Raw genomic sequence first — 13,506 nt, forward strand, 5'->3', positions numbered from 1 at the left:
TTGGCAAAATTTGACACTCTTTTGTGATGAAATAGGAACTTTATCATCTGACAACATCTACAAAATACCTACAGCTAATGTTATACGGAATGGTAAACAACTAAATACTTCCTTCCCAATATCAAGAACACAACAAGGACGTCTTTCTCACCTCTATTCAATTTCATTTCTATTCAACATTGTACTAGAGGTTCTAGCCAGTGCAGTGGGGGGAAAATCAAATGTCTATAGATTACAAAAGAACAAGTAAAGTTCTCTTTATTTGCAGATGACATGACCATCTGTGGAATCTTCAAAAAGTTATTAGAACTACTAAAGGATTTTAGCAAGGTCACAGGACAAAAGGGCCATACATTTGATAAGTTATATTTCTATATGCTCACAACAAACAATTGAAAATTGAATTTTAAGAATACCAGTTAAAATAGAACGCAAGGCTGGGTGCGGGGGCTCACACCTGTAATCCCAGCACTTTGGGAGGCCGAGTGGGGCAGCTCACCTGAGGTCAGGAGTTCAAGACCAGCCTGGCCAACATGGTGAAACCCCATATCTACTAAAAAAAAAAAAAAAAAAAATTAGCCAGGTGTTGTGGTATATGCCTGTAAGCACAGCTACTCAGGAGGCTGAGGCATGAGAATAGCTTGAATCTGGGAGGCGGAGGTTGCAGTGAGCTGAGATTGTGCCACTGCACTCTGGCCTGGGAGACAGAGTGAGACTCTGTCTTAAAAACACACAAACAAAAATAGAATCCAAAAAAAGAATACTTAGGAATAAATTTAATAAAATACGTGTAAGATCTGTATACCAAAACTGTAAAACTGCGCTGAGAGAAGCTATAGAAGGCCCAAGTAAGGGGACAGATCTTATTTAAACATTATTTAAAGATTATTTTGCTATTTGAAATAGCAAAATCTAGCCAGTGCAATGGGGGGGAAAATCTCTTTTGCTGTTTAAAAGTCACTATTAAGAAAATGAAAAACCCAGCCACAGACTGTAAAGAACTATTTGAAACATATATATCTGATAAAAAAAATTTATCCAGAATATGTAAAGAACTCCTATAATCCAATAACTATCAATAGGCAACCAATCTAAATTTTAAAATGGGGAGGAAATTTCAGTTGATACTTTGCTAAATAAGATATGTGAAAGGTGAAAAAAGCATGTGAAAGATATTTAACATCATTGGTCGTCAGAGAAATGCAAATTAAAACTCCAATGGGGTCTGGGTGCAGTGGCTCATGCCTGTAATCCCAACACTTTGGGAGGCCAAGGCGAGTAGATCACTTTAAGTCAGCACTTCGAGACCAGCCTGGCCAACATGGTGAAACCCCGTCTCTACTAAAAATACAAAAATCAGCTGTGCGTGGTGGCGGGTGCCTGTAATCCCAGCTACTCAGGAGGCTGAGGCAGGAAAATTGCTTGAACCCGGAGATGGAGGCTGCAGTGAGCTGAGATCGCACCACTACACTCCAGTCTGGGCCACAGAGGCAGACCTTGCTTCAAAAAAAAAACAAAAACAAAACCCCGCACAATGGATATCATCACACAGCCACTGGAATGTCTACAGTTAAAGAGGTTAATAATGCCAAATATTGGTGCCGTAATAGAGCACCTAGAGCCCTCATATGCTACAGAATGGCACAGCCACTTTGGAAAATAGTTTGGCAGTGTTTTAGAAGTTAAACATACTCATTTTTGCTTACTTTCTCAAGAAAACATGAAATTGGGGTTATTACTCCAATGATGAGTATTTGTTCATCATTGTTTCACCAATATCAATGTATGCTTTCTTTCCATGCATTCTGTGTACACAGTAACTTTTGGGTATAATTCTGAATCATTGTATAATCTTTTTGAAGACATTTAAAATAGAGGCTAAACGTATCAATGAAAGTAATTCAATTTGAATGGCAATGATAGGAATAACGCCAATACAAGTTTGCCTAGCAACAGCAATGGTACAGTACCACAGGTTGTAAGGAACATCCAGAGATGCTAAAATGTAAATAAATTTTTGAAATCAATGTTTTTTTTTTTTTTTTTGAGACGGAGTTTCGCTCTTTGTTGCCCACGCTGGAGTGCAATGGCGCGATCTTGGCTCACCACAACCTCCGCCTCCCAGGTTCAAGTGATTCTCCTGCCTCAGCCTCCCGAGTAGCTGGGATTACAGGCATGCACCACCAGGCCTGGCTAATTTTGTATTTTTAGTAGAGACAGGGTTTCTCCACGTTGGTCAGGCTGGTCGCGAACTTCCAACCTCAGCTGATCCACCCGCCTCAGCCTCCCAAAGTGCTGGGTTTACAGACGTCAGCCACTGTGCCCGGACTTGAAATCAATTTCTTATGGCAAATACTCTATATCTAGTAAACAGTTGACTCTTTTTTTGGTCTTTTCCGTCTTTTCAGTTGATGTGGCTTTTCTGCTAGGCATCCATTACATTACTGGTTTTACCACCGGCTGATTTTAATTCCATTTCAGGCAAGGTTTCTCCAGATGGGTGAGTTAGCAATTTAAAAGCCAATTTACAAAAAATAACAGATGCTGGAGAGGTTGTGGAGAAAAGGAAATGCTTCTACACTGCTGGTGGGAATGTAAATTAGTGCAGCCATTACGGAAAGCAGTTTGGTGATTTCTCAAAGAACTTAAACCAGACCTACCATCTGACCCACCAATCTCATTATTGGGTATTATACTCAAAGGAACGTATATCATTCTACCATAAAGACACATGCATGCATATGTTCATTGCAGCACTATTCACAATAGCAAAGACATGGAATCAACTTAAATGCCCATCAGTGTTAGACTGGATAAAGAAAATTTGGTACACATATACCATGGAATACTATGCAGCCATAAAAAATAGGAGATTATGTCCTTTGAAGAAACATGGATGGAGCTGGAAGCCATTATCCTAAGCAGACTAACTCAGGAATAGAAAATCAAATACTGCGTATTTTCAATTATAAGTGGGAGCTAAATATTGAGTACACAGGGACGCAAAGAAAGGAACAACAGACACTGGGGCCTACTTGAGGGTTGGGGGTGGGAGAAGGGTGAGGATCAAAACACTACTTATTGGGTACTATGCTTATCACCTGGTGATGAAATAATCTGTACGACAAACCCCTGTATATCTAACAGACCTGCACATGTATCCCTGAACCTAAAAGTTTTTTTAAAAGCTGACTTTATAAAAAAAAGGCAAAACAAATTATCAAATGCCATAGACATACGATAAGCAGATATAGTAACATGTTTTAGGAAAACATTTTAAATGTTTATATGATTCTATTGATTGTTTATTGCACTTAACATTTTTGTATTATGAGATAACTTTCACAGAATATGGTTCTATTAAGATGAAATTTTACTTATTATATAGGTGATTGGGAGCACTGGAATAAGAAACTTCAGCCTTATTATTATCCAACTGACAGTATTCCAGAATATTCATCAATTTTGGTTCCAAATGTTGACAATATTAGAACAAATTTTTTGATAGACACCATTGCAAAACAACATAAAGTAAGTTTAATAGATAGTTCCTTAAATGATCACAAACCATCCATGGCCACGGGAATATGCACCCATATTTTCTTCCAGCACTTTTATAGTACACATTTTACATTTAAATCTGTAATACAACTGGGACTTATTTTGATGGTAGATGCAATTCTAAAAAGTTATTAAAATTAGTTGTATTAATTTATAGAAGACTAGCCCATAGAATCATAAGATATTTGAAACTAAATAAGTTGTAACACATTTCAACACTATTATCCTATGATTGCAGGCTGTTTTGCTCACAGGAGAGCAGGGAACTGCAAAAACTGTCATGGTTAAGGCCTATTTGAAAAAATATGATCCTGAAGTACAGCTATCCAAAAGTCTAAACTTTTCATCTGCCACAGAACCAGTGATGTTTCAGGTGAGATCCATCATTTGCTGTAATATTATAAACATAATACATTTTAAATTAGTGGTTACAATAAAATGTGTACGCATATAAAATGTGAAAATATTATATATTCAAAAGAAATCATGCTGCACTTGGCATTCAGCTATTTAGCTTTCCTAAGGCTAAGGTTGAAGGCAAATCCAAATAGCATACTTTGACCTAATATTGAGACTGCAGCTGAACTTTGGAGCATATCTACTGTAATGTAAATGAAGGATAAAATTCCAATGCCTTATTTTTAAAAATTTAACAACATATATTTTAATAATTATATGTATACTTATTAAATGCGTAAGTAAATTATATTCTACTCTGACAAGAATGCTCATTATTTTTAGAAGTATGGATTAAAATCTAATGCATAAGACAAAACGTTTCCTTCTCTCTAGAGAACAATTGAAAGCTACGTGGATAAGCGAATTGGAAGCACATATGGACCACCAGGAGGGAGAAAAATGACTGTATTTATTGATGATATTAATATGCCCGTGATTAATGAGTGGGGAGATCAGGTATGGCTGAAATATCTCATATAGATGATCCTGAATTTGTATTTTTATGTATATATATTTTATATATATAAATGTTAATAACTTTGTTAAAAACTTTATGTTTTGTTTTTTTTTTTAAAACTTTATGTTTTTAAGTCTACTGCCAATCCTCAGTCTTTTTCTGACTTCTCTGTTATAGCTGAGTTTCTCCTTTCTTAAATCCCTATGTGTTTTTTTGTTTTTGTTTTTGTTTTTTTATTATACTTTAAGTTTTAGGGTACATGTGCACAACATGCAGGTTTGTTACATATGTATACATGTGCCATGTTGGTGTGCTGCACCCATTAACTCGTCATTTAACATTTTGAGACGGAGTCTCGCTCTCTCACCCAAGCTCGAGTGCAGTGGCATGATCTCAGCTCACTGCAAGCTCCACCTCCGGGCTCAAGCAATTCTCCTTTCCTCAGCCACCTGAGTAGCTGGGATAACATGTGCCTGCCACCACGCCTGGCTAATTTTTGTATTTTTAGTAGAGACACGGTTTCACCATGTTGGCCAGGCTGGTCTTGAACTCCTGACCTCAGATGATCCGCCCGCCTCGGCCTCCCAAAGTGCTGGGATTACAGGCATGAGCCATCACACCTGTCTCCTACGTGGTTTTCTACAGCAAATGCCTCCTCTCTGGCTACTTGACTTCAGTGTCCTTTCTTAGCTCCTCTCTTCTGCCTTTCTGCAGGGTTACATCCTTGCTCTAACCTCTTATTGTGCATAATTTCTGAGGAGTACGTGATGTTCAAAAAAACAAAAACAAAAAATGAAAAACCAAACAACTATTTATTTATTTATTTAACTATGCCACACACCGTGGTTCTAGTTGTGATCATCTATCCACCCAGGTCATTCCCCATTAGAAGACCTCACCGGTGTTGCCAGAAGTCCGCATGCTCCTGGTGGGATCCCCAACACTTTCCTCCCACCGACCTACACTGCTTCATTGACACCATCTGCTTTGGCTCTACCAGGACAAGTCCCATTTTGCTCTTTATCCCTATTCGCCTCAGACACCACTAGAAGCTCAGTACTCATCCTGTGGCGAAAAACCAAACAGTTCTGTATGGCCTGCGTCTGCTCCAAGGCAGATAGACCTCAGCAGTTCCTGGAAGGCGAGGAGGGTGAAGGCATGTTTAGATCAGGTTCATGCTTATCTTCCATAAGCTGAAGCGCTCCTGAATTCCAAACTCACGTATCCAACTAGGGATGTCTGGTTGGATCGCAAACTTAACACCTCCAACACCTGCTCCTCCAACAGTCTTCTCTCTCTCAGCAAATAGCACCTCCACAGTCACTCTGTCAGAAAATCAAGTTGGCTCTATCTTCACACTGTATCTGAAATTTGACCACTACTCATCACCTCCACTGCTACCACCTGGCGCCACCCATGACCAGCTGTCTTCTTGATCATTACAAATGCCTCCTCACTGTCTCCTGTTTCCCTTACCCTTCTCAGCTTGTTCTCACATCATCAACAAATGAAAACAAGAGTTAGATCACGACACACTCTTCTGGTCAACATCCTCCAAAGAGACTTGTAGAATATAAATACCAAAATCCTTACCATGATCCAAGACTCTACACATTTTGACCTCCTCTCCCTCTTCCCATGACTCTTTGCTTCCACCACATTTACTGATCTTTGTATACGCTGGATATGGTGTTCACTCAGTACCTCTGCATTTGCAGTTTCCTCTGCCTAGAGTGCTCTTCCCCTAGGTATCGAACTGGCTTACTTTCTCACCTTCTTCAGGTCTTGGCTTATATATCATGTCAGGTGAAGCCTCCCCTGCTCTCCTTGAGTCACACCTTTGAGCCCCTCCTATATTCTACAAAAGTCTTAGAGTATACCATTTTATTTACATATCAACATGCATCTGTACATCTTGTCTCTCACCACTAGAATGTGTGCTTCATGAGACAGAAAATTTTGTCTATGCTACAAGAGAGGCTGGCACACAGTAGTCATTCATGAAATGTTGGTTAATTGAAAGACGGTTATATTTGAGGTGCTTGTGTGATATCCACTAAGAGATGCTCAATAGAGACTTGAATATACAGGTGTAGAGCTTAGAAGAGAATCTGAAGCTAGAGTTATAGATATGAGATTCTTTAGAATATAGGGTTGAGATAGCATTTCTGGAACAATGAGAAGAGTAAAGAGCCCAGGATGGAACCCTGGAGAACAGTTACATATGAGGGATGAGTGGACAACGAGCGGCTTAGGAAGTGATCCCAGAGCCCTGAGATGGACCTGGAAAAAAAACAAGCCTCTGAAACCAAGAGAGGTAACATTTCCAAGGAGGGGGGTTGGCAGTGTTGGAGGATGCAGAGAAGATAAGATGAGAACATAAAACCAAAAGCCAAAACAGTTAGTAATATAATATTGAAAGCTCAGGACCAAAACCATCCTACATTCTGATCTAAAGGTTTTTAAGTGTTGAATATTGAGTATGAAAGATGTCTACAGTAAAACTTGTTGTAACTTGGAGTATTAATGTAATTTAACCAAATATCTCATGACTCACCTATCTAAATTTATTTGGAAATTAGTTTGATCAATGTGGTGAAAGGCACCTTGGACTTGGACCATGCATGTGTTACGATCTAGAGTTCATGGGTGACATCATTTAAGTCAAATTACCTTGAAGGTGATCATCGACATTCACAAACACTTCGTTGATAAGAGTTTAATGTTGTCTTCTAATCTTATTTGTACTATTTTATTGAAGTTATGGAGGAATATGATAGTGATATGTTACAAAAATACTGCTGTGTGAAATTTCAGATAACTAATGAGATTGTGCGACAGATGATGGAAATGGAAGGAATGTACAGCTTGGACAAGCCTGGAGACTTCACTACTGTTGTTGATGTGCAGCTCATAGCAGCAATGATCCACCCTGGAGGTGGTCGAAATGATATTCCACAACGTTTAAAAAGACAATTTACTGTGTTTAATTGTACATTGCCTTCAAATGCTTCAATAGACAAAATTTTTGGTATGAATATTCTTAGCGTTTATTTTATTGCATTACATAATGGACATAAACCACACAAAATTTCATTTAAGAGACAAAAAGGCTCTGTCTAAAGGGGGGTTAGGTATGTGAAATGGAGAGCTAAACACTAGGAAAGAGGGACTCAATACTAAGGTGACCTATGCTTATAGCCTATTCTCAGACCCAGAGATATTTAAAAATAGGCTTGTTGAAAGTTCACATTAGATGTAAAGGAACCTTGGTCTTTTGGTTTTCAGGACATGGTTAATCAGAGAAATTTGGGCCAATAAATGACAGCACAAAGATCACAGATTAACGATATGTTATACAAAGTCAAATGTAGCACTTCAATCTGTTAATGAAAATGAGATTCTTGACATCAAATGTAACATCGAATCACATAAATTATGCCATCAAAACTTATGTGTAGGTCAGCCCACGCCTATAATCTTAGCACTTTGGAAGACCAAGGTGAGAGGATTGCTGGAGGCCAGAAGATCAAGAGCAGCCTGGGCACATAGAGAGACCCCATTTCTACAAAAAGTTTAAAACATTAGATGGGCGTGGTGGCACACGTCTGTAGTCCTAGCTGCGTGGAAGGCTGAGGCCAGAGGATTGCTTGAGCCTAGGAGGTTGAGGCTGCAGTGAGCTATGATCACATTGCTGCATTCGAGCCTGGGTAACAGAGTAAGAACTTGTCTAAAAAACCAAAAAACAAACCCCCAATCCACCCCAAAACCTCTTACATACACGAGAAACAGACCCTTGCATATAAGAACATTAATTATTTGATATAGCAAGTACTGTAGTCAGAAGGGAAAGGGCAGACTTTTTTTTTTTTTTTTTTTTTTTGAGATGGAGTTTCACTCTTGTCACCCAGGCTGGAGTGCAGTGGCGCGATCTCAGCTCACTGCAACTGCTGCCTCCTGGGTTCAAGCGATTCTCCTGCCTCAGCCTCCCAATTAGCTGGGATTACAGGCGCCTGCCACCACACCCGGCTAATTTTTTTGTATTTTTAGTAGAGACGGGGTTTCACCACATTGGCAGGGCTGGTCTCGAACTCCTGACCTCAGGTGATCTGCCTGCCTCGGGCTCCCAAAGTGCTGGGATTACAGGCATGAGCCACCGTGCCCGTCCGGGAAAGGGCAGACTTTTAATAAGTAGTTCTGGGATACTTAGTAATTCTTATAGGAAAATAATTAAATTTGGACAGCTACCTCATGCCAATAACATGATCAACTACAGACGAGATAAGGACCTAAATATGGAAGGCAAGGCTGTAAAACATTTGGAAGAAAATATAGAGAAATAGTTGAGTGACCTCTGAGTAGGAAATCATTTCATAAATGAGACTCAGAAAGCACAAAAATAAAGAAAAAAAATACCAATTTGACTAGATTAAAATGTAAAATTTCTCTTCATTAAAAAATAACATTAAGAGAGTGAAAAGCCTCAAAGTGGAAGAAAAAATTTTAACACATATAATAACAACAAAAATGTCATATTCTGAATATTTAGAGAAATCCTATAAATCAATCAGTCAAGAAAAGGAAACAACCTGATATAAAAATGGGCAAACAACTAAGGCACTTCAAAAAGAGGAAGCTAAATAGCCAATAAACAAAGTAAAGATGGTAAACATCATCAGTATTCTGGAAAATACAAATGAGAAACACCAAGCGATACCATTTCATACCCACTAGATTTGCAAAAATAAAAAATTCTGACAAAATCAAGCATTAGTGAGAATGTGAAGCAACTGAGACTCTCATTGCCTGCTGGCCAGAGTGTCAATTGCTACAAACCCTTTGGATAACAATTTTGCATCCCTGCTGGTAAAGTAGGGCGTGTGCCCATCCCTAGCAGTACCACTTATAGGTTTATGCCAAATTGTCATTTTTTTCCTTTATGGTTTGGGTTTTCTGAGTCTCAAGAAGTCCTTTTCTATCCGGACATCATACAAGTATTCTCTTATGTTTTCTTCCAGACATTGTATAGTTTTGCCTTCCATATCTGGGGCCTCAATCCATCTGTAGTTGATTTTGCACATGCATGCCAGCAGACTTATACAAAAATGCTCATAGTGCAGTGTGCACAATGGCAAAAACGTGAAATAATCCAGATATTTATCACTAGTAAAACTGGATAAATACATCCTGCCACAGGCACACAGTGGCCTGCTGTGCAGCAGTGAAAATGAATGAATATAGCTACATGCTTTCACCATGGATGAAGCCCAGAAATACAATGCTGAATTGAAAGAAGCAAATCACAGGAAAAATATAATTCCGTTAAACAGAATTTCAAAAGTTTTTTTTTACCAGTTCAAAAGTTCAAAAACCTAAGTGGTGAAGCTATAAAGAAAAGCAAGTTACTGATTATATTAGAGAGAGGTGGCGACCTCTGGAGGAAGGGAGGAATTGTGAACAAGGATGAACGTACAAGGGCTTCTAATTTGCTGGGCAAGGTTGTAATTATCAATCTGGCGGTCTGTACATGAGGGTTTGTTATTTGTTAAGCTATTTGACATACTCTTCAGTATGACTGACACATTTAAACAATTACAGAAAACAAACCAACCAGAAACTGAGCCTCAGAGAAGTGAAATAACTGCCCAGTCAAGGCCTTTAACTAGTGCTTGGCAGATGGGTGTTGCTAATCCCTATCTCATGCTTCTTATAACATGGTTGTCCCACAGGAAGGTGGAAATCTAGAATATAGGATTTCAGGAAGCAAACGGACTTTACAGGCACTTAGCACAACCAACCATGATTTGGAGGAAAATTTCATGTTTCCCCAGGGCAATTCTTCAATTAGTGTGAACAAACTCCAGTTTCTTTAGTCTCCACTCTTCATCAACCTGTTCTGCATCTCTGAGCAGATATTCATATTCCTCTGAGAATACCATGCTCAGAACTGAACACACTCTGCAATGTGTAGTCTCACTGGAGTGAAGCAGAGTAAATCTTTCTTCGGTCTAAATCAAAGACATTCTGAGACTTTGAGAACAGTCTCTAAACCTACACCCCAGTCTTTCTGAGAGTCATAATGATGGTCAGACCATCACTTTGCTGGGTGTTCCCTAGGAATGTTGCTTGTCTAGCCCAGGCCAGAGTGGTGACTGACTGTAGGTTGGAAAAAGTGGTCCTGATTCCAGTTCTGCCAATACCAGTCCATGTGACCTTGAACAATCGGCTTCACCTGTCTGGGCCTGGTCTCCCTCTCTGTAAGATGAGGGAGTACTCTCTAAGCTCACATATGCTTCAGGGTGAATGCTGATGTACAGACTCTAGGGCCAGGTTGCTTGGGTTCACATCTCAAATTTGTCTGCATGCAAGCTGTGTAACTTTGAGCAAGTTACTAAGCTCATGTTAAAGTGGGGCTAGTAATAATAATACCTACCTTGTATTTTTTTCTTGTAGGGTGCTGGGTGGGGGATTAAATGAGTCAATACATATAAAACACTTATCACTGCGTACTAAGCTTGGCTGGATCCACTACTGACTCCCAGTCTTAGCTGATCCCTTGAGAGAAATTCTGAACAACACCTAGCTTAGTCAGCCTTGTAATGATTTGTGTACTGGGATAAACATATACTTGGAAATCTTTTGGTAAGCTTATACCTTCAATCTTGCTTATCTTTCAGGAATTATTGGATGTGGATACTTTGATCCTTGTAGAAGTTTCAAGCCTCAAATATCTGAGATGATTGTGAATTTAGTCTCAGTGGGTAGAGTGCTGTGGCAATGGACTAAGGTACAGAATGGTTTGTCAATAATTGTTTAAAAGGCAACTATTATTCAGCCCTAGTTCTTACCTCGTGGCTCATTAAGTTATCATAATATCATATATAGTGGTGTTTTTTGGAAAAGACAAATTACGTGCTCAAATAGATTTACAACACCTTTTCCTTCCAGGGAGCAAATGATCTGACTAAATGATGCTTTCCGTATGTATGAGATGTTACTGTAAACCAGACATGACATCCAAGACAAAGTAGAATTTTGGTGAAATGAGAACACTGCATTTCCACTTGTTACTCTGATTTGTAAATCTTTATTTGTATTATCTGTCTCCCTCTACCAAACTATGTCAGACACTCAGATGCTTATTGACTGACTTAATACATGGATTTCCAGATATTCTCAGCCAACTAGGACTTGAAGTCTAACTTGTGTATTTCTCTGAGCAGGAGCGTGAGTTAGTAAATGGATGGAAATGTTCTTAACAAAAATTGGCTAGATTTGCATACACAAGTCAGTGTCCTAAGTAAAGCTCAGCAAACCTGCAGCTGTCCCCAGATGACTTAGGGCAGTACTCATGAAAAGGCAATTAAGTGTAGGTATGAGATAAAAATGAGGTTGATATATTTGACAAAAAGCCATGAAGGAGATAAGGATTAGTTGTCGTAATTCACTACACATCCATTAGGCCAATTATACACATGTGGGCAGGCACTTGTCTCCTGGGAAACCTGAAGTGTGCCAGCCTTTCAGATTCCTGGGTAGACTGGGGGATTTCTAGATACAGAATTATTGGAAGAGGAATTTGGGGGTTTCTTATGAGATGCTCTTCCATGTGGCCACCTTCAGTGATGAGTGTGGGGCCCTGTTCCTTGCCAACACAGGGCCTTTGCACATGCCATTGCACCTCTTTTAAAGAAACTCAGAAATGAGTTGCAAGGACTGAGTGTCTGAGATAGTTTTCCGTGGTAAGATACATGTGGTTTCCAATAGGATTATTGCTCAATTTAGTGTGCTTATATACATAGTTCTCTGAAAAGCTTTGCCCTTGCAGCTGTCTTCCATCAGTTTCTTTTGGTATTTGGATGTTTCCTGGCTCCATTTCCTCAGTGTCTTTTCTTTACCTCTTTAATCGATTCTGCACAAGCTTTCATTCCCACTGTTCATGTCAAGGCCACCAAAGACCTTGATCTTGCCACATCTCAAGGTTAATTTTCCTCTCCCTCTTACTTGACTTTTTAGCAGCATTTGACCTAAATGATCCCTCTAAATATTTTCTTCACTTGGCTTCAGAGGGTCCCCATATTCTTGATTTTCTTCCTAGTGCACTGGCTACCTCATTAAAGTCCCCCTTCTTCTTTCCCTCCTCTAAACACTGAAATGCACCTGGTCTCGATGCCAGGCCCTCTTCTCTATCTACATTCTTTCCCTAGGTGGCCTCATCCAGCTTCAAGGCTCTAAACATCATCCCTGTGCTGATGACTTCAAAATGGATATCTCCATCCCAGGCCTCTCTACCTGGCTCCAGGCCAATTGCTAACTGCTTAATAGACATCAGTGTTTGATGTCTGATACTCATCTCAAAGTTACCATGTCCAAACAGAACTCTTAAATGTCCTTAAATATGATCCTCTCTCAGACTTCTGCATCTTAGTAGCAGCACCAGTTATCCTGCTTCTTAGGTTAAAATTACTGGGCACCATCCTTGATTTATGTCTTCCTCATGGCCTACATCCAGTCCATCAGTGAATCTCAGTGACCTCCCCTTCAAAATCTACCCCAAAGCTGAACCTTCCTCACCATCCCCCTGTGACCACCCTGATAAGTGCTCCCATCACCTGTCCCCTGGACCATGCAGTAACTTCCTAACCAATCTCCTTGCTTTCTTCTTGCTCTCTTGGAGTCTGTTCTTTTCACAGTCCTAGATGATATTTTTTAAAAAGTAAAGCAGAAATCTTTACTCCTTCTTAAAACCACCAGTAGACTCCCAGTTCCACTTACAATGTCAGCAGACTCCGCTTACTTCCCTTGCCTGCCATCAACCTGCTCCAGCCGATGGCCCTGCTCACCATTCCTTGAGTACCCCAGGTTTATTGCGTTGCTGGGCCACCATACGTTGGCTCATTCTCATCACTCTTACCTTCAGAGCGACTGTTCCAATCATCCTCTAAAGTGACTGCACTTGTCCCTATCCTAGTCATTATCTGTCTCCTGGCCCTGGTGTTTTTTAAACCATGGCTTCTATCATTATTTGC

General features: G+C 39.7%; 1 protein-coding gene across 1 annotated transcript in view; it reads left to right on the plus strand.

Annotated features, from left to right (window-relative positions):
• The window catches only part of DNAH8 (dynein axonemal heavy chain 8), a 332,740-nt gene that overhangs the window by 175,282 nt on the left and 143,952 nt on the right, over positions 1–13,506 (plus strand). Inside the window, exons 54-58 of the mRNA XM_055113566.2 lie at positions 3,389–3,531; positions 3,800–3,934; positions 4,354–4,476; positions 7,295–7,508; positions 11,155–11,264. Coding sequence (XP_054969541.2) covers positions 3,389–3,531; positions 3,800–3,934; positions 4,354–4,476; positions 7,295–7,508; positions 11,155–11,264 — 725 coding nt within the window. The remainder of the gene's footprint in view (positions 1–3,388; positions 3,532–3,799; positions 3,935–4,353; positions 4,477–7,294; positions 7,509–11,154; positions 11,265–13,506) is intronic.

The sequence above is a fragment of the Pan paniscus genome, chromosome 5 (genome assembly GCF_029289425.2).
Source record: "Pan paniscus chromosome 5, NHGRI_mPanPan1-v2.0_pri, whole genome shotgun sequence".
NCBI classification, from domain to species: Eukaryota; Metazoa; Chordata; class Mammalia; order Primates; family Hominidae; genus Pan; species Pan paniscus.